We start from the raw sequence: 25,833 nt of genomic DNA on the forward strand, positions 1-25,833 counted from the left end.
TTGAACACTTCAATAACATTTTCGCGAGTATTGGAAAAAAGCTTTCGTCTGAAATTGAACCCTATAATAAAACCAAAGTACATATGAAAAGCAGCAACTCTTTCTTTTTCAGCAAAATTACATAGAAAACAAATTTTCAGCAAAATTACATAGAGAAAGAGATAGAAGAGGTACTGCATAGAAATCGGCCTAAGTACTGTTTAGGCTGCTATGGCCTAAACTTAATATTTCTAATGAAAATGTCTGATCTTCTTGCAACTTGACTGAAAAAATTGTTTCATAGATGCCTTATCAACAACTATTTCATGATGCTTTAAAAATTGAAAAAGTTGTACCCTTACACAAGGAGGGGGACAAACATGAGCCAACAAAATACAGGCCAACCTCCTTGCCTCAAAAAATCGGGAAGGTTTTTGAGAAACTGATCTCTAATAGGTTGGTACAGCTCCTCGATCGCTATCACATTCTGAGTGAAAAGCAGCTCAATTTTCGGAAGGAACGGAGCACAGGTGATGCCATTGCGTCATTGGTGGTAACAATTCGTCAATTATGGACGAGCAGAACTAATGTGTCTTGCTGCACATTTCTTGACCTAAACAAAGCATTCGACACTGTTGATCACAAACTTTGATTACAAAAAAATAATATTTACGGTTTTCGTTAGGAATTATATAAGCTTATTGAATCGTTCCTGATGATTCAAAAACAATCCATCCAAATTGCAAGAAAGAAATTTTCCTTGCAACTTGTAGAAACAGGTGTGCCCCAAGGATCTATACTGGGACCAATTCTGATCCTTATTTATGTTAATGACACCAAGTCAATGCAGAAAGAAACAGATCTAATACTGTATGCTGATGCCACAGCATTTATAACAGGAATTAGAAACATAGAATTACTGAACAATCATCAGTTAGCACTAAAAGAAACAAATGATTGGATAAAATAAAACAAGCTATGACTCAACGCAAAGAAAACAAAAAACGTGCTCTGTAATGTTCGACGGAATATTCAGTTTGAAAAGGAATTTTATTTGGGCAAAGAAACCATTGAAACAGCAAAGCAGTAAAAATATTTCCGTTTGATTATTGATTGTCAACTAAGTTTCCAACATCATATATCGTATACCAAAAAACACCTTGTCAAGTTTTGCGGCCTTTTCTACAGGCTCAGAAAGGTCTTAACATCTTGTCAAACGATCGAAGTTTTTAGAACATAGATCAAGCCAATATTGCAATATGGATTTCTCATCTGTGGCTCAACTTCAAAAAATGTGCTAAAAATCTGGAATAACTTACAAAACGATTAATTAAAATTGTTTTCTACAAACGAAATTTCGAATCTCTGGGCTTATTGAGAGCAGAAAATAAACCTTACGCTGTTAGGGAACTTCAAAATTATTAATTTTTCAAATCTCTGATTAATATCCTTCGCGCCGAATGCAAAAATGCATCTTCTGTCAAATTTGTTGAGTGGTCAGGATCCAGAAAACCTTTCAAGCAGTCGGTCTAAAAAGATCTCAACTAGTAAACGCTCACTCCTGAAAATTTTTTTGTATACAAGGTTAACAAAGTTATTAATCCCAGTTTTCAAAATCGAACCAATGTTTGTAAACAAAGTAAGAAACCTTGAACAAAACGAAATACGAAAACTTGCACCCAGCTTTACAGACATTTTCATTCTGGAAAATGAACAACTAACGGAAGCAATTTTTAGATAATGAAAAAACAACTGATTATGGTATTTGCTGCTTTTTCTCTTTTGTTTTCAATATTTTAAAAATAAACAATTTGTTTTACCCTCAGTGAAGAGCTATCGATAGTGAACTATTTTCGCCTAGAGGCACTTGAAAACAGAGCAGTTCAACCTAATAGTGTGCTCTTGGATAGTGCGATAGCTTTGCCCAGCAGTGTTCAATTTTTTCAATCATTGTAATATTAATGATAATGATTCTGAACCAACCATAAGCAATTTACTATTATTATTATTATTGTTATTATTATTATTATTATTATTATTATTATTATTAGTATTATTATTATTATTATTATTATTATTATTTTTATTATTATTATTATTATTATTACTACTACTACTATTATTATTATTATTATTATTATTATTATTATTATTATTATTATTATTAATATTATTATTATTATTATTATTATTATTATTATTATTATTATTATTATTAATATTATTATAAATATTATTATTATTATTATTACTATTATTATTATTATTACTATTATTATTATTATTATTAATATTATTATTATTTTTATTATTATTATTACTATTATTATTATTATTATTATTATTATTATTATTATTATTATTATTATTATTATTATTATTATTATTATTATTATTATTATTATTATTATTATTACTATTATTATTATTATTATTATTATTATTATTATTATTATTATTATTATTATCATTATTATTATTATTAATACTTTTAATATTATTATTATTACTATTATTATTATATAATATGCATAATTTTTTTCTTACCGACAATTTATTGTTTGAAACCCAAATTAGGCAAAAATACATAATTAAAAAGAATTCTAAAATTCAAAACAGTCGTAATTTTTTCATTGAGAAGTGTTGAAGTCAGTTCACAATTTATGTTTAATAGCTCTGTTTGGTGATTTTCCGCGGCTGATTACATATCTGCAATCGCATGCTTAGTTTATCTTAGACGCGAAGAAATGCTTCCGATTTACAGGATTTTAGTTCCTGTGGCGGCTGCCCTTCACTAATAAGCAAATCAATTCAAAGCCAAATCAAGCAGTGAAGTAAGAATAGCAAGACGAGCAAAAATTACTGGTACATTCTATCGAAGCCAAAACGATTTCTTCCCTATTGTCAACTTTTACATTTAGTAGATATTTTTAGTACGGGAATATCACATATAAAGTGAAATTGAAACTCAAATTCGAAATACCTCAACATCAGCAAAGCAATATTACGAGGAATAAACGACTGGAATACATAACTTGAGTTATTAACCAAAACTCAAGAAAAAGTTGATAGTTTCAGTTTGAGTTATTTTGTACAGTGAGCGTAAAATGTTTGTTCAACGGCAAAACTTAACAATTAGTTTTTGGAACTAATTGAGTATCAAATAATGCTACGGTAATCTACAGTATAGTGCACAAACAGTTCATAAAAATTAACTGCAAAAACGTAATATCCGGACAGATTGGAATCCACGTTACAATTTACAACTCCAAGAAGTAAAATTATTTTCAGAATGACAAATTTGAGCGACGCCAGTCTTTATAGTTTTAATATAAGTCACCATAGGGGTTCACAAAGCTTTGTTGAAGCAGTGTTTTTGCTATTAGCTTTTTTCCATAACTGGCTTCAGTAAAGGTGTTGATATCTAACATGTTAGTTAAAAAGGACCTTTTTGTGCAATATGGATATAGAAAACTATTAAAATCACTACAAGACGTGAGTGCATAGTAACTGCACGAGGAAGTATCAATTCGCGACAAAAACTCCTTCTACTATTCAAATAATTAGTACTTTTTCTCACTTTTTTACTGCTCGCCATCTTACACACACCAGCTTCCCTCAATGTCACTTCAGGAAAAGTTTAATTCTGTGTTAAAATGGTTCTGAAAATTTGTTGGAAATATCGAAAAAAATAATGCGATGCTATTCTGTTCTCTGACCAAATAGGATGTTTTGATACGAATCCTAGAAAAATAGAGTTGTACAAAAATATAGCTCTTCGAATTTAGATACGAATGAGATTAATGTTTTCTACAAGAAAGTTTTTGAAAACCAAAAACGTAACCTTTTGACCCATTGTAGCTTCCAGATCTAAATGGGGCGTATAAAAAGATTTAAAAAATTACTAAGCTCGTATCTGTAAGAAATTCATTGATGCCGAAAGGTCCCGAGGGATACCTATTCACATAAAAATTGTTCGTTCGTTTTCAGGCCAAAAAAACAATGATGACACAGTTTGTTTTTGTTTAACAAGATATTGATTGACCTTGTGAGAATGCTTTTTCATATCTGAGACTCTTTGACGTTTTTCATTATTTATCATCGTCAAATACAAAAAAACTACCATTTCAAAAATTATTTATTGCTAATGCTCGCTTCGGTGTAAGAAAGTCTCCTCTTTTGAAACAAGAAAGTCACGTGGAGATAATTTTTAACAACGCTATAAAAGCGCACGCAGAGCAGTTTAAGATCTTTTTTAGAACACGCTTGCACCTGCCCAGATTTAGAACTCAACTTATGAAAATAATTATAATTTTAGTAAGGGGTTCAATATTGACCATGAAGACACGGCCCAGCTTATAGTTAAATTTGAGGTAAAGTGTTTTCATGGGTCCAGGTAAGGTCTTTTCATAGCAAAGTAAGGTCGAGCTTAGTCATTTTATCAGTCGAGGATTGCACTTTTGTGGGATTAATAATAGATAATTTTTCTATACTTCTTTTCGTAGATGTGTAAGTTCTACCAGCAACACTAAACTAGCTTTGTAACAGGCTGTCCACCTTCGAAACACAGGTGGAAATTTATCTAAAAAATCGTAAGAAACCTTGAATTCTTAAGAAAAATCAGATTTCGCAAGTAACTTAAATTACGAATTTGTTTGGCTGAATTCAACTAATTAACAAAGCTCTAACAATCGACTTTTCATTGGCAATGAGTTTAGTGTGATATAATTTAGTAATCCTTTGATTCTAAAGTTCATTTTTTTATTTATAATTGCACAGTTTGTTTTTTGGTAAAATATCAGAAACAATGAAAAATTTGAACGATCAAACCCGTTGACTACGCTTTAAGCGCTAGCCAATTTTCAGTGCAAATGTATACTTTTTGGACCTATCAATAACATTTTAGGTCGAGCGAAAGTCGAGCATCAAATTTTGGTTAAGCTAAAGTCCAGCATTATAAGTTTGGGTAGAGCCAAAGTTTAAAGGACGATTGGGTCCAGCTAAAGTCTTTGCATGGGCTGTTCGAGTCGAGCATGGTCTTTTCATACCATTTTTGGTGGAGCATTGTCTTTTAATAAGTCAATCTGTGAACCTGGGTGTAAGCCTTGAAAACAACTTATTTTGCACTTCGTTTTGTGCAGCTGAAAACTGTCTACCGGTCAAAATTTTCTGTAAATATCAAGAAGATAAAAGTTACCTGCCAATAATGACAACTTGTTCGAAAGCTAGTGTTTTTTTTGGAAAAATTACCATTTTGAAAAAATTGAACTAAGCCAAGAAAGATGCAATTTTAAGCGCTTCAAATACTGCACAATTTTTCTTGTGATTTCTTAATGTAAGCAAACATAGTTTTTCGTTTTTGCAGTTAAAAGCGCCGTAGATATTCTATCTTGTAATCAGAAAAACCTGTCGAACCAAAAGGGAAATTAAATGAGAATTCAAAAAGTCAAACAAAACGATGTGAAACAAAAAGTCTAATTTGATGAACTTGAACAAATTGTGGTTATTAATTTTACCTGGTAAAGATTTTTAACATCATCTTATCCTGAAATGCTTCCATTATGTTGGCCAGAAAAATTATAACTAAAAACTAAATTTTTATTTATCAAGAAAACTACTTCAAGAGGTGTTGTTTTTAATCGCTCTAAAACGTTATTTTGAAAACGGGGCTTAAAGTGGAAAAAAGAACTGTATAAAACAATTGCTAAATTTTTTTGTAATTTTTTCTGTCTAATTGGTTTGCTACACTTTTTCAAATTTTCTAAGCACTTTAAAGTTCATTTCCTTATACCTTCACATTCGTTCATTATCACATTTTTTATGTTCACATTGATTTTGCTGACAATTTCTAAAATGAATAAAATCGCTCACAAAATTGCTTCTGGTTGAAAACATAATTTAATGCAATGCGCTGCTATATTAGAACTGAGTTATAGGTTCTTGTGTAAAAATACTGTTGAATTTCAGTCGCATACACGTGCAACCAAATCCCATTTCATAATAGCTATAATTTTTCCCTCAAAATTAACACGTTAATTTTTTCAGATTTTTTTGTGAAATTTAAATGTTTTTGTTGTTTTTAGAAGGCCAATAATTTCTGTCTCAATAAAATGAAATAGCGTGGTGCTTAAACAACTCTCCGAGAAATATTTCTTTCTTCTAACAACTTCTTTTTATGAAGAATTTTATTTAAAGCTGGCTGGCTATTAAAAGGCATCTATCTACACCATGACACACTGGTCAACAGTTAAAAGCACATTTCAATTTCAACAGCAAACTCAAGAAGTAACAATAAAATTTCTTAATAATTTGTCCTGTTTCTTTTGTTTCATATCCTGAAATTGAAACTTGTTTAATCCTGCTATTCGTTTTGTTTGCTTGGAATAGTTTATTTGCTGCCTAAAAAGGTGTTCAGTAATTCGAAAAAATAGGCAAAAAATAACAAAAAGGGAATTTTTTTCTTTTCTTTTAAAAATTCTCATCTGTAAGGTCGAAATATTTCTTTGTTTGTGGCCGGCTTCGTCGTAGAATTTGTTCAGTTTTAGTAGTTATTAGAACCTTAAGAATTTATTAGAAAACAAGTGACAAAACGTTGACTTTCGATTTAGTTGCAAAACTGGGTTTTCCTGGACTGCAGAAATTTTGCGTTATGAAATGGTATCCGCTTCAAACGCTTTCTGTCTATTAGATTTTTTGTGGGCAATCGACTTTTCATCGGCAATGAATTTAGTGTGATATAATTTAGTAATCCTTTGATTCTAATATTCATTTTTTTAATTATAATTGCACAGTTTGTTTTTTGGTAAAATATCAGAAACAATGAAAAATTTGAACGATCAAACCCGTTGACTACGCTTTAAGCGCTAGCCAATTTTCAGTGCAAATGTATACTTTTTGGACCTATCAATAACATTTTAGGTCGAGCGAAAGTCGAGCATCAAATTTTGGTTAAGCTAAAGTCCAGCATTATAAGTTTGGGTAGAGCCAAAGTTTAAAGGACGATTGGGTCCAGCTAAAGTCTTTGCATGGGCTGTTCGAGTCGAGCATGGTCTTTTCATACCATTTTTGGTGGAGCATTGTCTTTTAATAAGTCAATCTGTGAACCTGGGTGTAAGCCTTGAAAACAACTTATTTTGCACTTCGTTTTGTGCAGCTGAAAACTGTCTACCGGTCAAAATTTTCTGTAAATATCAAGAAGGATATTTTTTTTGGAAAAATTACCATTTTGAAAAAATTGAACTAAACCAAGAAAGATGCAATTTTAGGCGTTTCAAATGCTGCACAATTTTTCTTGTGATTTCTTAATGTAAGCAAACATGGTTTTTCGTTTTTGCAGTTAAAAGTGCCGTAGATATTCTATCTTGTAATCAGAAAAACCTGTCGAACCAAAAGGGAAATTAAATGAGAATTTAAAAGTCAAACAAAACGATGTGAAACAAAAAGTCTAATTTGATGAACTTGAACAAATTGTGGTTATTAATTTTACCTGGTAAAGATTTTTAACATCATCTTATCCTGAAATGCTTCCATTATGTTGGCCAGAAAAATTATAACTAAAAACTAAATTTTTATTTATCAAGTAAACTACTTCAAGAGGTGTTGTTTTTAATCGCTCTAAAACGTTATTTTGAAAACGGGGCTTAAAGTGGAAAAAAGAACTGTATAAAACAATTGCTAACTTTTTTTGTAATTTTTTCTGTCTAATTGGTTTGCTACACTTTTTCAAATTTTCTCAGCACTTTAAAGTTCATTTTCTTATAACTTCACATTCGTTCATTATCACATTTTTTATGTTCACATTGATTTTGCTGACAATTTCTAAAATGATTAAAATCGCTCACAAAATTGCTTCTGGTTGAAAACATAATTTAATGCAATGCGCTGCTATATTAGAACTGAGTTATAGGTTTTTGTGTAAAAATACTGTTGAATTTCAGTCGCATACAAGTGCAACCAAATCCCAATTCATAATAGCTTTAATTTTTCCCTCAAAATTAACACGTTAATTCTTTGAGATATTTTGTGAAAACTAATCATTTTGTTTTTTTTATAGAAGGCCGCTCATTTCTGTCTCAATAAAATGAAATAGCGTGGTGCTTAAACAACTCTCCGAGAAATATCTCTTTCTTCTAACAACTTCTTTTTATGCAGAATTTTATTTAACGCTGGCTGGCTATTAAAAGGCATCTATCTACACCGTGACACACTGGTCAACAGTTAAAAGCACATTCTAATTTCAACAGCAAACTCAAGAAGTAACAATAAAATTTCGTAATAATTTGTCCTGTTTCTTTTGTTTCATATCCTGAAATTGAAACTTGTTTAATCCTGCTGTTCGTTTTGTTTTCTTGGAATAGTTTAATTGCTGCCTAAAAAGGTGTTCAGTAATTCGAAAAAATAGGCAAAAAATAACAAAAAGAGAATTTTTTTTTCTTTTAAAAATTCTCATCTGTAGGGTCGAAATATTTCTTTGTTCGTGGCCGGCTTCGTCGTAGAATTTGTTCAGTTTAGTAGTTATTAGAACCTTAAAAATTTATTAGAAAACAAGTGACAAAACGTTGACTTTCGATTTAGTTACAAAACTGGGTTTTCTGGGATTGCAGAAAATTTGCGTTATGAAATGGTTTCTGCTTCAAACGCTTTCTGTCCGAGAGTTGAGCATCATTAAAATTGAAAGTAATTTTCTCGTCTGCTTTTTTCTCGTCCCAAAGTTTCAAGAGAAGTTATGGTTGCGATACGAGACAAAAAATGTTGTGATGTTATTTTGCCATACAGTAGATCAATAACATTCTTCCAACAACTCTTTGGTCATGTCAGAAACGATTATCACTCATGCTCAATTACGTATTAATCTGACCAAAAAATAATGCACATGATTTGCTGCGTATTTCGGTTTTAATTTGCCAATTATATAGTGCAATCACTTTTGTTAAAGCCGCTCAAATCCTTAACAACTCTTTTTTTAGATTTTATTTCCAGGGTCACTATTGATGGCTTGTATGTCCGTCAAGGAGTATGTTAGAACCCCGTGAGTTACGAAGTGCTATTTACCTCTTACTGATATTAATTTGAATTCATTTTTGACCATTAATTTCCAACTTCATGTTTTTCAGTTAATCAGAAAAAATCGAATGAAAATGTACGTAATTCAACAATATGTTATGCTCGATAAGCAAACACAACATATAAACACAACACAATTAAATTTAAAAATTGACAAGAATTTTAATATATTTTTTTAATGTTGAATTTAACATGAAACTCAACGTTAACAACAAACACAACTGTTCCCACGTGAGTCCTAGTTTGCATTTACTGAATACATACGCAAAAGATCGAACAAAACTATTACGAAAAGATCGCAGGCAACATGAAAGGTCAAAACAACCTAGAACCTTTTCAACTTTATCTTCTCCATTTCCTTAGATTCTTAGAAACAGTTTACAAACTGACCGCAGAAAAAAACTATGCATGACGGATAAATTAGCAAAAACAAGTTAACTGAAACAGTCGAACCAGAAGGAAAAATTAAAAAAGTAGGTTTGATTTTTTCAATTGTCTCAAATTTTTAAACGTCAATTTTTAAACTAATAAAAATCAATCCCCTGAAATGACATAGCCAGATTTTCACAAAAACCTCTAGAGGTGACAAAAAATATTGATAATTGAATTATAAACAAATCAAAGAGCTGCTTGAGAAAAAAGCAACAAATTTGTACTTTTATTGAAATGACTTACGTTGCATTTCAACATCATGCAGTAGACTTTGTACATTGTACTCTTTACATGATAATTTTAAAAAATTCTCAAAACTAATTTGTAAAAAAGAAAAAAATGGAGGATAAAATCATTTTGAAAGAAAACAAGAAATCTCCCTATTATTGATCCTGTGTTTCGAATACCTTTGAATTCAACCTAAAAAATTAGAGAATATGTCCCAAGAGAGTTTGATAAGAAATAACAAACGAAAAAGTTGATCGAATCAGAATTTATAAAACTTAACTGATAAAAAACAGTTTCGAATTCTGACTCTTCGAAAAACACATCAGAGCAAAAGCCGTTTAAGCTTTTCATGACTCATTTATACAAACAGTTCACTCAATTTTGCATGTTTGTTCCGACCCCACTTGTGGGGGGAGGAACTATATACTCAAATGGGTTTTTTTTGTTCAGTCAATTTTGGCCGATCGATATATTCATCGTGGAGAAATGTGAGTGGTATCATTAAAAAGCTGTTCCAGCGTAGAATTCAAAATTAAAAAGATTTTTTTGATTTTTGTTTTTTTCGAGGAGTTATCGAGGATTGAAGTTTTCTGTGAACACGGGATATTTGATCACTTTTAGTGTGATTTTTCTTCAAATTAAGATATTTTCTATTAAAATAGTATTTCAAACTTAAATATCTTGCCAAAAAATGAACCAATTTCGTGTTCCTAATAGGCTAAAGGCGATAAAAAAGATTAGTTCTGGTCTCATAGGGAGCTTCAATATCAAAAATGTTCGAAATCTATGTGAGTATCTGAGAGCTCTTTTTTTATAAAACTTTTCTACTTTTTTTTGTTTTCTTTAGTCACCTAGAGACAAGTCACTTTTCATATCGACGTTCCGCTAATGAAAAACTTCCTTTACAGTCAAATGAAGCCCATTGAACAAAAAAATCGTTTTCAAGGAACTGCTCATGTTTTTTTTCAAATTCGACTCTGAGTTTTCGTAATTTTAAATGAAATTTTGAATTTCTTTTTAAAATTTTACTAATTTTTTGGAGTCTTGTTGCTTGAAATTATTGACTAAGGGTCAGTAAGTTCCGTAATGAGATTTAAGCGAGCATATCTAGTGCTTTGAATGGACAGCTAATGGCTGTTAAGACTTTAAGAATTTAAAAATAAATTTTCGAAAAATTTTTTGAACATTAACCGATCATAAATTAATATCGTGAACTGTATGTCATTCTCTGTGATGAGAGCACGCTCTTCCGTCCTACTGTAACCAAATTTGATCTAGTTGGCGGTTTTGTTTTCTAACTTTTAGTAATATGAATTCAATGACACAAGATTTCGAAAAGTTTTAAATTGTCTTTTGAATATTTCCGTATTATTGGTTACTTTTTAAATCTTATCACATTATCCTAAAATTGACAGCTCCAATTGGTTTAAAGAAGACTTTCAGTTGATCACAGATAAGTTTTTCAGAGAAAAGCGCATGGTTTCAAATGGCTTCGACCTTTTCTTATTGCACTTCTCCAGTGAATTTTCGGTTTTTCCCTGATTTTGTTGTTGTTTTCATAGTTATAAAATTTCTTGTGATGTCTTCTTGTGATCACCTAAGCATAGCAAACATCCCCATACTCTTATTGAAGCTTATTCGAGTGTTTTTATTGACTTCCGTTGAAAGCTTTTGACTTTCCGTTTTAAGCTTTAATGGCTGTTAAGAATTTAAAAATAGTTTTTTCGAAAATTTTTTTGAACATTAACCAATATTTAAATTTTTGTGAACTGTTGGTCAATCTCAGTATTAACAGAACCCACTTGCTTTAATTGAAACTAAAATAAATTTTGTTGGCTATTTTATCTTCTAACTATTGATTATAAGACTTCAATAACACAAGAATTCAAAATTAAAAAAAAATGCATGTTTTCGTATTATTGGATACTTTTGAAGTCTTATCACATTATCCAAATATTATACACTTTATCCAAAAATTACTCTAATCCCATTGGCTTGGAAAAGACATTCAGAGGATCACAGATAAAGGTTTCAGAGAAAAGCTAATGGTTTAAATGGCTTCAAAATTTTCTTCTCGCCTGTTTTTGTTGTTGTTTTCATAGTCTTAAGACTAATTGTGATCTCTTATTGATTATCTATGTATGACAAATATTTTTATTCTGCCATGGTTTTATTTCTGGGCGTAGTTATTGGCCTCCGTTAAAAGCTTTTGTGTTAAATTGCTGTTAAATTTGGAAAAAAAAATTTCGAATTTTTTTTGAACATTAACCGATCCTAAACTTTTTTTGTGGACCGTTAGTCAGTCTTAGTACTTGCATGATCCGTTTTGATATCTAGTGCAGCCAAATCTGCGTTTTATCTTCTACCTATTAGTTTTAAAACTTCAATGCCACTAGTTCATATTTTTTTAAACTTTCGGTTACTTTTTCTTATTTTTGGATCCTTTTGAAATCTTATCACATTATTTTAATACTGATGGTTCCTATTTGTCTAGGGAAGGCGTTCAACGGATCATATAAAAAGTTTTCAGAGAAGAACTTATGATTTAAATTGCTTCGACGCTTTCTTCTGGCACATTTCTAATGAATTTTTGGTTGTTGTCTGTCTTTGTTGTTGTTTTCATCTTCAATAACTTGTAGGAACTTATTGAGCAAAAATGATTGGCAAACAATTTTGTTGTCCCATGGAGGCATAATTTAGCGTATTTTTCGGATTCCGTTGAAAGCTAGTGAAATTAATGGCATTGATACTACGAGTTTTCTCAAAAACTTCATGGTTCTAATGTATTTGTTCATGTTTGATTTTTTGGAACTGTATTGATAAAAAAGAGAAATCCCATTGCTGTTAAAAAATTAATTGAACATATAAAAGTTTTGAGTGAAAAATTCATTTTCTAATGCCTTCGACACTTCTTGCTCAATTTTTTTCTTGAAATTGTTGTTTTTGCCTGTTTTTGTTCTTTAGGTAGCCGTAAGTTTCTGACAAGTCTCTTAAGCTTGTAATTGAGGATTGAATAAATGATTTTACCCGAATCATTTAGTCAATTTATAGCCTCTAGTCTTAAAGTTTAGGATAAACATTTTCAGTTTTTGTTGTTCTTTTTTTTCATCAATGAGATGTCACATCCAATTTCTTGTATTCCAAAAAATAACATATCTACTGATATTACTTGTCACCGATGCTTTGTTTGTTGGACAATATGCGTTTTTCTAAGCGTTTTTTGAAAGGTCATTTTTTGCGCTTCTTTTTCTCTTCTTTCAGAACAATCGCGTAGTAACAGATCCCAATGGTTTACAAATGCGGCCCAAATAAACTTATTTTATCTCTCAGTATAATTCCTGCAGCTGAATTTGTAGAAATAAGAATTGAATTAAAAAGACATAATATTCAGATAATAGCCAATGATTTTAATGGTAGCAATTTTTTGTGTTTTCGCAAATCGTTTCTAATTTTTTGAGCCATTTTGAGCCATTAAAGGCCATTTGGTTTTGTAGTAACTTCATAGTAATTTATCATGGATTATTAAGTTAAAAGCTAATGATTTTTAAGACTTTTGAAATTTCTTGGTTTAAAAATGTTGAATAATTTTTGAATTTCACCTCATTGATCGTTTTCTTTGTTGACTTGAAACTTAGTCTCAATAAAACTTTCTATTCGGTGTATAAATAGGATAAATTCAGTTTGAGTAGTTAAGGTTTTATCTGACTGCATTTTGACGTTGTTACTATGTGCTTTTAAAGTTAGATATTCAGTTTTTGCCGTGAAATTTTTGTTTTTGCTTTTTTTGGTTGTTTTTTTGTCTCGTAGTCTCTTTAAGGTCAGATCTCATTGACGCTGTAATAAGGCATGGCATTATGTAATTCAATTAGTAGATGAGTTGTGTAACAATTGTTTTAAACTAAACATCTATATTTGTTATTTCTTCATTTGGTTGACAAGGAAGTCAAAAAGTAGATGATGTCGGGTTGGAACATCATGTGCGACCGCACATAAACGAACCGCTTTGTTGTTTGTCTAGTATTTTGTTTTTTCCCAATCTATTGTCTTATGTTGCAGTGAAACGATTAGTTTTTAGCCAGCTGCCTAATCTACCAGACTAACTTCACCCAACGAACGTGCAAGAATATGAAATTTTGCATTGTATGTACAATTTTATTCTCTAAAAACTGAAAGCTTATTTTTGGAAAAACAGTTCTTTCGTAAACAGTTCTTCATAAATTCATCTCAAGTCGTCATTTTATGAGACAAAAAATTTACAGTTCTTTCACAATAAACTTTTACATATACAATTACTATTAAATTGGCTTTTTTAATAAACTCAATTTCAGGGTGTTTATTGCCAAATGTCAATAAATATGATGTGTGTTCATCTGAAAGAAAAGTATTTTTTCCAGCGCTGCATTCAATATACTATGGTTAGAGTGTCATAGGTTTTATTAGCTGCTTTTACATTTGCCATGAGTAAATTTTTTCTATTATTCCAGATCAATAATTGTTACATCAGTGGTGGCATTTGGCAATTTGAGTATTAATTGTTAAAATTTATTGAAACATACCAATTCCAGAACTGTTGTTTTTTTGTAAATCAAAATTTTTAATGGTGTTTTGCTGAAGTAGACTATTTTTTTCATTTGCTTAGGTTGTTTACTGTTGTTGGACTCAATGGCAATCATAACCTATATTTTTCCATTTCTCGGTAAACTTTTATCGAATTGATGATAATTTTTTTTCAAAAAAATCACTTTGAAAAACTTGTGACAATTTTGTTTGTTTCAAATTACGCATAGACTTGTATGAGCTTTTTGTTGCTCTTGCTTGTCGGTATTTTTAGCGCGCGCCCACTATTCATACTCTTTTTTATTTTTTTATTTGCCCGGCAGATTTTCGTCTTTACACTTGAAGCAATTCTTGCGATAATCATTTGTGGATCCTATATGCCGCAAGCGAATTAACATTTTTCATTGTCTGAGATGCTCAACAGTGCAAAAATAGTTATATTTCCAGACAATTTTCATTTGAATTATTCTCGTGTCCCAAATAAAACCCATTTTGTTTTGTACTTTCTCTATAAACAGGATTTTGTTTGCCTCAAGAATTTTAGGGGGGTAAATTGTGGTTTAAGCTCATTAATAACGAAAAATTAAAGAGGCTAAATTGTAACATAATCAAGTGGCGTAAAACATCTTCAAAATAATGTCTAAGATTTCATTTTTATATTATATGTTAACAACAATCAATTGTGTGAGGAAGTCGATATCGCACTTTTTTTAAAATAGATTTTTCATTTGCTTTTTTTTCTGTTTTTCCATGAAGAAGGCGGTCCAAATCTATTTGAAGGACCAATTCTGAGAACAAAAGGACACAATATCTTATATAGTTGTTGTCAAAACAAAGGAAAATGATTAAATAAAGGAAAGTTTAAATAAAAAATATAAAAAGCAGATTACAGAGGCTTTTAATCAGAGCCGACAAAAAATCTGTCTTGAATAAAGATTTGCATCTTTTTTAATTCTATCTATATACTGAGAGCTGTTTTGTGAGATATTAATTTGTCTAGCATAGGGATTATTTGATCCATAATATTGATAAAATATTATCCAATGGTGCTCAATATTTTCATTGTCTATTGCTGGAAGCTTAGTGTCATAATTGCGTTTTTCGTCACATAATTATGACGCAAAATAAAAGCGCTACTGTATCCTATTTCACCCTGATGGTCTTCAACTGTAATTGAAACCTGTTTCTTATTTAATAGGTTTCAACTTTATACCCCACTATCATCACCCCCTTCCCACACCCGACATACCTCCTACGAAAACCTCACCCCCCCCCCCCACCCCACCAGCGGTTGTTATATCAAACCTATTTGCCGCGAAAAATTGTTTAGAGTGTGACGTTATAACAATAACAACAAGAAAAACACACTTACCTTCCCAGACAAATTATCGAAAGTCGTTGCTAAAATAAGACTCTTATTTGAAAACGTAAAGTGTATTGAAGATAAAATTTTGAGCAAAATTTGAAGCTAAGAATTTACGAAAAAAATGAATGGAAAATACAAAATGTAGTCAAGTGATGTTTTCAGCTTAGTATTGGAGGAAAGGCGAAAAATAGAAAGAAGAGCGAAAAATAATGAAACGGAAAATACCCGTCAGGCCCAAGCAAGCAGAGTACAAATTTTAACTGATCGTCTATGGTAGATATCTCGCTGTGTTTCTACCTCTTACCCCCACAACCACAACCACCACCACTACCGTATCTCAAAAATGCCGTTGGCTCTCAAAATTAAGGATCTATTCAGAATGTTGATACTGCAAATTGACGTATTTTAGATCCAAATTACCTCGTTAACGTCAAATTTGACCCTAAGCTGAAAAAAAGGGGAGGGGAACCATTGCACCCTATTTAGGATTTTTAAGATTAAACTCAACGTAATAGGTACCCATTTTTGGTCCCTATTTATTATAACTAATTTGACACTTCTGTTATTATTGGTTTGGAAACCATTCCCCTAGCTTCCCAAATACCACCCCCCCCCCCCCCACCCCCCACCCTCTTCTCCCCGGTACAAACTCCACCCTAACCCAACCCATATTTTCATCTATACGTGCGTATCCATCCTGTTTTCACAAATTTTTCATCGCCCAAGAAAAAGCCTCAGTTCCTATTCAAATTGCAAAATTTAGAACAAAACTGTTTTAATTAAATTTCAAAATTTGATACATTTGCGAAGAATAGAAAAATGGGGAGTATTGTATGTCAAAAATATTAAATTCCCGTAACAGATTACTTAATGCATTCAATATATTTAAAGAACAAAACTCTTTGAGTAAATTTAAATTAACACGTATTGAAACAAAAGAGTAGACAAAATGAAAGCAATACGAGGTTTTGTTAAACAAAAAATATTTGATTACCTGGTGTAGATTAAAAGTGGAGGAAATCTAGCGGGATTTAAAGGAAAAATTAAAAATGGCAACTGAAAAAGAAAATAAGATTGGTGAATCTACAAATGGCGCTAGCTGTTATAAAAGATGCTGTATGAAATTAGAGTATAGCTTAAAAAATGTCCCTTTTCCTTCGTTTTTTCCCTAAGGACAAGCGAACAATTACAAGAGGTAAAATCAATAAATTCAGCCAATAAAACTCGAGCTCGTTTTTCTCTTGCCAAACCTTTCCATGGTCTGATTTTACTACAAAATTGCTCCCAGAAAAACCAGATTGAGATGCTTTATAATTAAATAATTTATTCACTCAAGCGTGGCATAATCCGCGCGCCGTGTAGAAAAAAAACTACAAATGTTTTGAGCTGAAAAATAATCCGTTCATCTATTTTCAGCGGCGGCGCTTAAAGCAAAAATGGCAAAATCTTTCAAGTATGAACAAATTAAACGTTATAATGTGATTAGAAATAGTTCACGTTCACCGTTACGTTTTACTTTGACCTAAAAATCAACCAAATCGGCTGAAAACACTTCTTAAATTCAAATTTTGTGAATTTTAATTTAGTTCAAAAGGTCGAATAAAAACATTTTTGTAGTGTTTTTGTCCATACTTGTTAGTAATGAAAACTATAAAGCCAAATTAAATTGAATTTAAGGTAAAAGTACATTTGAAAGCGAGTCTATTTCAAAGAATGTACTAAGCTTTAATCATTCTCTGATTTTGGCCTTGAAAACTTTTTTGATCAATTTGAAATGAGTAGTCTTATGTCCAGTGCAAGGTCATCTATTCAATTTCATTTCTTTTAACTGATAACGCCTCGTTTAATCCAAACTGTGTCTAAAAATCAGCTCTGTTGCTAAATTTCTTTAAAAGTTTCCATGCTCTTTTGGGAGCCAGTTGGAAAAGACTTAATTAAAAATAACAGCACGTGAACAACAATTCAGATGAGTTTAGGTTAATTTGCTCAAAGAGTCACCTTAACGAAAGTTTGTTTCATTAGAATGAAAAAGCCTGTTATTTAAAGAGCCTGTTTATTATAAATTTAAAGAGAATCAGAAAAATTATTTTTGCAAAGTTGCAGCAAGAGTATGTGTGATTGCAAAACAGAAGAAATAACTGGGGTTGTTAAAATGTTTCATGAAATTCTAAAAAGATAATCAACTAACATAGGATGAATTGGTCTCAAACGACTGACGAGAGATTGGCTTTTGCAGTCGGTAGCTTAAACTCGTAAGGGATCTTGAGCTTCTAAAATTTTTCTACGTTCCAACGTTTGAATGTTATAAGGTTATGTTGTTCCGATACTTTTGTAATATTAAGCAAAACGCAAGTGAAAAAACCTGACAATATCAAAACATTGTGGATATTTTTGTGGGATATTTAAAGCGGGTTTTTGCAAATTTTCATTTCTGTGATATATCAATGTACAAACACTTTGGAAGTCTTTAATTTTTTTGCAACAAACACTATGTGTAATTCAAAGCACTTTCAACACCAACGCGGTTTTTTTCTCTTTATTTCAATGAGAAACGTAATTTAAAGGCAAAAAATTTTTGAAAAGCAAATTTGAATTTCGAAACACGGTAAGCCACTATTGAAATTAATCAGCAGTTGGAAAAATTAACTCAAGGAGCAACACAATTTTTGAGTTACAAACTGTTCATAAATCTTTTGTGATGTTACACGGTCATTGCGACAAGTGTTAAGTAAAAATGTTTAAAAAATAAGGTTTTCGAGACAATTTTGTGGCATTTTTGCTTTTTTAAGTATTAAAATTGCACTGCCGAACTCAACCTTGCAATCTGACGCTTTTAATCGTTGTTTTTAGACATCAGCCGATTGAAAACAGACCAGAAAATAAATTATTCATGTTTTTGCGAGTTTTGCACAAAACAAAAATTCAGTAGAATAGGCGTTTAATGACAAAAATTTCGGTCCAATAATTCATGCGTTTTACACACCAAACTGCATTAGCAATGCTCTCAGCATTTCATGATTAAAGAAGTCAGCTACCGTAAATTCAATCCAAAAGCTATATAATAATTATGTAAGCCTTCAAAAAAGTTTCCACAATTTGAAAATCTTAAAAAAATGTTTTTCACTTTTTTGCTCTGGACTATCGTTAACAAATGAGTTTTTGAATTTTTGATTGGAAAAATTTGTAATAAGTAAACTCATGACATTAGATTCATAAAGAAAAACTGAAAACTTTCGTTCGTCGGAAGTGTACTCTTTCTGAGTGGTATCAAAGAGGAGCTTGAAAAGTTTAAAATATTTGAAAAATTTGAGAGTTTTTCTTCGAGAAGGGAAAAACTCAAAATATTTTATAATTATTTGAATTGGTTTTCAAAGGGCTTTTTAATCATAGCACTTTATTTGTCTATCCGCAAAAGATATGGAAAAACGTAGAATCATATTCTTTTCAAATTTTAGCTTTATCGCATTGTTTTCATTATAAACCATTGGATAATATTATTTGAAAATAATTTGTTGTTTTGTTGCTTTAACCAATGGTTCTGTGATTTTGACATTAGTTGTTTCGACATTTCGCAAAATTTTTCCAGGTTTTTGATACTTCAATCTTTTTGTTTATTTTGTTGTCTTTTCACAAATGTCCTTTCATAAGAGGACCCATTGATGTTCAATTCAATCCCAAGTGAATACATGTAATCTTTCCAAAAATTCGTAGACCTAAAACGTGCTGAAACAATTTTCGGACATCCAGATGAATGTCAATTATCTTTTTCAAAGTTCCCAAATTGTTCCGGATTACTTGAATACTCTGTACGCAATAACAACTAAAGAGTTAATGTTATAAAAATTTCATGTTGGTCGTGATCTTTCCGGTCATCGAAAGCTTTTTATACCATAAGAAGATGTAACAAATGACTGATTGACAACCAAAAATGGTTATATTTTTTCTCATGTATACCTTTCATGTATGTTCGATAAAGTAATTTTGTTTGTTTTCTGGCTTATATCGCATTCGATTTGAAGTAACCATTGATTATTTATCCTTATAAGCATAAATATGTAAATTTCTATGTAAATTTCTAACAAAGAGTTAAAGGAATCTAAGGGCATTAGCAAATATATCAACAAATATAGCAAATATATCAACTTTAAGCTCCTAAAACAACATTGGAAAGTAGTTTCAAGCAAATCTAGCCCACATTCTGTGAAAACTTATGCTATTTTAAAAAATAGAACAAGGCAATCAATACAGTAATCAAAAAACAGTTTGCACTGCGTTTCGCCAACGGTTTCAAAAATTTTTCTTACAAAGGTCACAACGTTCTGAATGAAAAACGTTGCGTACAAATCAAAAATCAAAAAATGCATGAAAGCAAAAAAAAATCCATTAAAAATCAGATGAAGATCGAAGCGCTCTTTTTATCCAAAAGTTATTTAAACCCATAAAGTTTTCAAAAAAAGCATTACCTAAGCGAACTTTTCTTCCAATATAGAATAAACAAATTGTTTCGGTTAAAGTTGTACCAAATCTTTTAAGCTTTATTTGACACAACATGAATTTATATGAAAGTTTATTGAGATAAATTGAAACCCTATCTAAAATACTGAAAAATTGATGTGAAAAATCCGAAAGCCAAATTTTTGGTTTGCTTTGTAGCGTAAAATTATAGTGACCTTTTAAAACACCAGTCCAGCAAAAGATTGATTTTACATTGTCTGTTTTAGTTTTTAAATTGCGGTTAATTGTGATACAATGAAATGACATCCATAACAACCCGTGCTAGAAAACAAATAGATGTAAAATTTTTATTGATTTTAAGCGCAAAAATGAAATATTGACCTTGGTTTATGTACAGATACAGAATACGGGACATAAAACAAAACAAAGGATTAACTTTGATACTTCGATGGAATAGTTAAAGCTATCTCTTTTTTTCTGAAACATTTTGATTATAACAGATGTTAGCATGTTTTCAATCTTGTCAGATTTGAACGTTTAGCCGGCTAACCAACTTTTTTAAAACAATTTTTATCATTCAGTTTCCTTTCAGCATTTTCAAAATTGACCAAAATTTTCTAGGGCCAAATTTTAAAAAGAGTAGGCTGCAAAAATTCATTGAATTAATAGATTCCCAAAATTGCTCCAAACATGAAACGAAAAGAAAAGTTATATAAACTATTTGAGCTGCAAGTAAACATTGAAAATATTGTTTTCTCTCACCTAAGATTCTATTTACTGATTATTTCAAAAAGTGCTAGATTGTAAAAGGTTCCGATACTCTAGTCATTGATTTCCATAATTTCCAACACAGAGGTTAAAGGAATCTAAGGGCGTTAACAAATATATCAACAAAGTTTAAGCTTCAAGCTCGTAAACTTAAGCTAAAACTTTAATACTCAGTACGTAATTCCGACTAAAGAGATAATTTTATAAAAAAATTTTATGTCAATCGTGATCTTTTCGGTCATCGAAGGGTTTTTACACCAGAAGATTATGTAACAAATGACTGATTGACAACCAAAATTGGTTAAATTTTTTCTCAAGTTTACCTCTCTTGTATGCCCGATAAAGTACTTATTATTTGTTTTCTGGGTTATATCACATTCGATTTGAAGTGACCATTGATTATTTACCCTTGTAGGTAACGTAAATTTATTTATCCTAGTTGGTACCTTATTACACTAAAATAAAAATGAAAAGTCTGCGCTTAAAGTATCCATCATCTATTACACCTTCACTAAACTTCAAAAGTACAAAAAGTACAACTGCCCCAGTGTGATGAAAAACAACGATTCCTTTTGCCGGATAGATAAAGGGAAAAATAAGGAAAAATAATCCCAATTGACCGAAAAGAGGAATTCATTTTTGATGCTGGTAAAGAAGATTTGCACGATGGGACAATAACTCTTAGAAGATTCAAATCAATCATTTACTGACTTTAATCTCACGGTACGTCACTTATTAGGAAAAAGTACAGATGAAGAAGCTTTTTATCCGCTTTCAAGTGACCTGCAAGCGCCCGGAGCACAAAACATCTGTCTAGTCGTTCAAATAATTCCCCGGTTGTCTCTTTCCCATTTTACGGGGTTTAACTTGCAATAATTCTGCTTTTCCTTTTGTGATCGCACAAAAATACCGCTTTCCAATTTGGGATGGCAGAAAGCAGGCAGCACTGAGATTAGAATTCAGTTCGATACAGGATAAAATTTTGAGATATTTGATGAAAAATTTATTCAGCATCATGGCAGGACAAATTGCTGATAAAATGGCATTTTCTATTTCAAGTATCTTTGAACAATTTGCATGTAAAAAATACTGATTGCAGAACAATCGAAAACGAGAGGCATTTTGGAGACAAACATTTAATTGTAAAACAAATACAAGAAAGCTCGGTAAGGTGAACTTAAACATTTTTGACTAAATTGTCCAACGAATGAAAATGAGATGGAAGTCCGCAAAAAAAAGAAACAATGGGACCTGTAATTAGTGAGAATAAGTCCTAAGGCTAGAAAATAACAACAAAAGGCAAACCACAAAATCCACCAATTACAAAGTTACTATTTGTTTAAGCAATTAAAACCATCAGCTGTTAGCTGAAAAGATTAGATATATTTACTTGGTCCTGAGTTGAACACCAATGAGACCTCGTTTGAAAGAAACTGCGTGAGAGGCAACAAAATAACCACAAGGATTGATAGTATCAAAAACTAGGTTACAAGTTGACAAAAAGGAGTACAAAAAGAGGCCAAGTTCAAAAGTACACCAAATGTTTGAAATTTCGAAGTAATCAAAACCATGAGATATCAGCTGGACGTATTAAAAAGGTTATTTTCTGTCACTAATGCGATAAGGTGACAAGGAAGTAAAAAAAGAACTCAAAGTCAAAATTTCAAAAATCACCTTTTTAAAATGAAAAATTGTAGTATCAAAGTCGTAGAGCCACCTGCTAAAGCAAACAACAATTCAATTTCAAATAATTTTGTCGAATGCTTTTATTATTATTAAAACGACGAGATTAACTACAATATGACAGAAACAAGATTCAAAGATATAGATGCATAGTTCACTGATTTATTTTATTGAACTAAACATAGTAGTGTATATCAACAGTCAAAAGAGCCGATAGGTATCAACCGAGATCATAAGATATGCTCATCTCAACTTGACATCTGATTAATCAGATTAGTCATAAGACCACAGGAAGACGTCCAGAGCAAAACTCAAGAATTCCTTAAAAGTTTACAAAAACACTGTCGAAAAAAACAAAAGCTGTTCTCTGAAAAAATAAATTGTGTTCAATTGAATGCAAATGCGGCCTGTGATTAACTGAACCTCAATGTAAAATCTTCGTTTGCAATTAAACTAAAAGAAATGGACGATTCCGAAAACTTTAAAAAGACGACACAAATTGGATCAATTTGGATGGCAGGAAACCAATACCTAAGCTAGCATTGACATCGCATGAGCGCTATTAAAACACGAAGTCGTTCTTAGGTTTACTGCAATAAATTTCTTGGTTAAAAAAACTTGATGCATCATAGAGAAATCGAGCCTTTTTGATAAATGCTGATTTGAATAAGCTAACAGCCGGCAAATTTTTTTTAGAACTCTCCATTAGAAAGCAGAAATGTAATTGACATTCATCTGGATTTCAGGTTTTAGGTCTGGAAATAAAATGAGCTAACGAAACATATATATTGCTATTTTTTAGAAAAAATGCTGAATTTTCATAAACTTTTTAACCAAAATATTCGGATCAAACATCTTAGCAACTCGCTTTAAAGGTACAACCAATATTATTTTTGTCAACTGTTTTAACATATTTTCAGCGAAATTAATAAAAATTTGTCAAACAACCAGTCGAATGTTTTAAATAATTTTAAACCTCTAAACTCCTCGGAACTCAAACTAAAAAAGTAATCTTAAATTGATATTCTTCGTTTGACTTGACGGATTTTCTAATGATACTACTCACAATTCTTTACAATTTATATATCGATGGGTCACAACTGATTGAACAAAAAAACAGCTGAGCATATAGTCCCCCTTACTATGGGTTCGGAACAATAACCAACTAACATTGGACGAAGTGATTTCGGACGACTGACCTGTGGTGCGCTTCCAAAATAGACATCTCCAACGGGAAATAGTTTAAACGCGTGCATGGAGTAACTAATGGGTTTCAGATGAAGTTATTATGCACAATTATTAAGAAATAGAGTAAAAATGAGACCAACTTCAGCAAACTTGTCATTCGACGTTAAAAAATGAATTAAAGCCAATTAAGTTTTTATTTGCTTCAAACTGTGAATTAAACAACGCTTTGGATCACGCAGAAATCAAAACATGATACCATGGGGCTACAGAACGACAGTAATTACAACAATGATCGAAACAAGTTATATTCAGATTTCAGACTAGTAAAATTTTATTATCTATTTTATTATTTTCTTGGTATTATCTTTATTTATTATCACAAAAAGTATCATTTGAAAAATATCGAAACTCTTCAAAAAATTTAAAACATACAAAAAAAATCAATTTTGAATTTCACTAGGATGCAAGTTCTAAGCCGTTTACAAATAATTGGAACAAAATTAATAAATTTCGTAATCTGAATTCTGTACAAAATTATCTGGATAATTAAAACAAACCTATTTTAATCGTTTTTAAATTTTAGATTGAAATAAGCAACTCATTAATTAAGAAATTCCAATTGTTGTATTCAAAGCAGGCCCCAGTATAGATTGCATCGAAAATTAGGTACAGCTAAAGTACAGCTGCAAACAGAAATCAGCTGAGCCTTTTTTTATCAGGCAAAAAAACGACGAAATCTGTCAAAACTGTCAAAAAGTATAGCTTTATAACAACATATGCTCACCAATTTTACAGACTTTGCCGTTATCTTTAGAGCATATAAGAACATATTAACTGAGAAAAGTACCGCAAATAATCGAATTCGGACTTCCCATGCAAATGCAATACAAAATGCCTTTTTTGTACTCATTTTGATGTTCAGAACAATTTAATTCTGCTGCAGAAACTGAAGATTTGAGTTTAACTTTTCGAAAAAAAAGAATAACTTTTTGTTGATTTATTGTAGTAAAATACCACCAATTGAGAATTCGGCTGCTTAGAATTGTGAATAAGAGAGAACTCAAAACGCAAGAGATTACGCAAAACGAAATGTCTTGGATGCAAAAGTAATCGAAATGTCTAAGCGATTGAAAATTTTTTTTATAACCAGACACACAGGACAACACTCATTGTTTTAAGCTGCGTTCCAGAGCAATTAAATGTGATACTATTTATCTTAGCCACATTGATATTGGAAAAGCTGTTAAGCTTTGGTAATTTCTGGCACACTATGCATTAACTTTTGATTATGGAAAACTTTGCACAGATCTTCATATAGGAAGCTTAACAAATAAAAGTCATTCAAATGTTGACAAAAAACTAAGATAATTAGAGAACCTGATGAAAATGGTCACCCATTACGTTTGATACGTTTAATTGTAGCCCAAGAACAGAGATCCATACTGAAAGCTACTAACTGTATGCGAAACACGTGAATTTATGACAGTTTTTTTAAAAAAGAGGATGGAAGAACAAAATTTTTTATTGAAAAAAATTCTAAGCGTCCAAAAGCTTAAATATATAGAACTTATTGTACTAAATTGGTTTTAATACTAATTGGAAAAAGAAAAAAAATCAGACTTTGATTTACCAGAAATATCAAAATAAATCAGAAAACAATTGATGGTTTTAAGTTTGAATCTAATACTTGATCGCCTACACAATTATCTAGCTGGTCAAATACTCATTGTAGTCCTTTATTGACTGCGATAGCTTTTGACTGCCAGGTACCAAAAAAAAAGCAAAAAATTTGACCATTTCATTATTTGTTAAATTAGAGACAATTAATTAACAGACATTTTGCAGACACTTCGGTGTTATGTCTAATTTTCGATATATCCAATGAAAGTTTAAACATAACGGTTTTGTTTACAACCATAGTATATTAGGTGATTTTCCAACGTTGTTGAATATAAGCACGTACTCTGGATTTATCGACAACTTTCTGAATAGACCATCTTTAAAAACAAATTTTGTAAACAACATTCTGCAACTCTAGGACCCATCTTAAAACCCCTTCCTTTTTTGTATTTGAAATTACATTGTGGTGTGTATGTGTGAAGGGAGATTATCCA

The 25,833-nt window shown here is 31.0% G+C and overlaps 1 protein-coding gene across 1 annotated transcript in view; it reads right to left on the bottom strand.

The window, feature by feature from the left end:
- LOC142351531 (uncharacterized) overlaps positions 1–23,828 on the bottom strand; it is a 52,070-nt gene extending 28,242 nt beyond the window's left edge. Inside the window, exon 1 of the mRNA XM_075403602.1 lies at positions 23,731–23,828. Coding sequence (XP_075259717.1) covers positions 23,731–23,756 — 26 coding nt within the window. The 5' untranslated portion in view covers positions 23,757–23,828. The remainder of the gene's footprint in view (positions 1–23,730) is intronic.
- Positions 23,829–25,833: the final 2,005 nt, after the last annotated feature.

The sequence above is a fragment of the Convolutriloba macropyga genome, chromosome 13 (assembly GCF_964194025.1).
Source record: "Convolutriloba macropyga chromosome 13, txConMacr16.3, whole genome shotgun sequence".
NCBI lineage: Eukaryota > Metazoa > Xenacoelomorpha > Acoela > Convolutidae > Convolutriloba > Convolutriloba macropyga.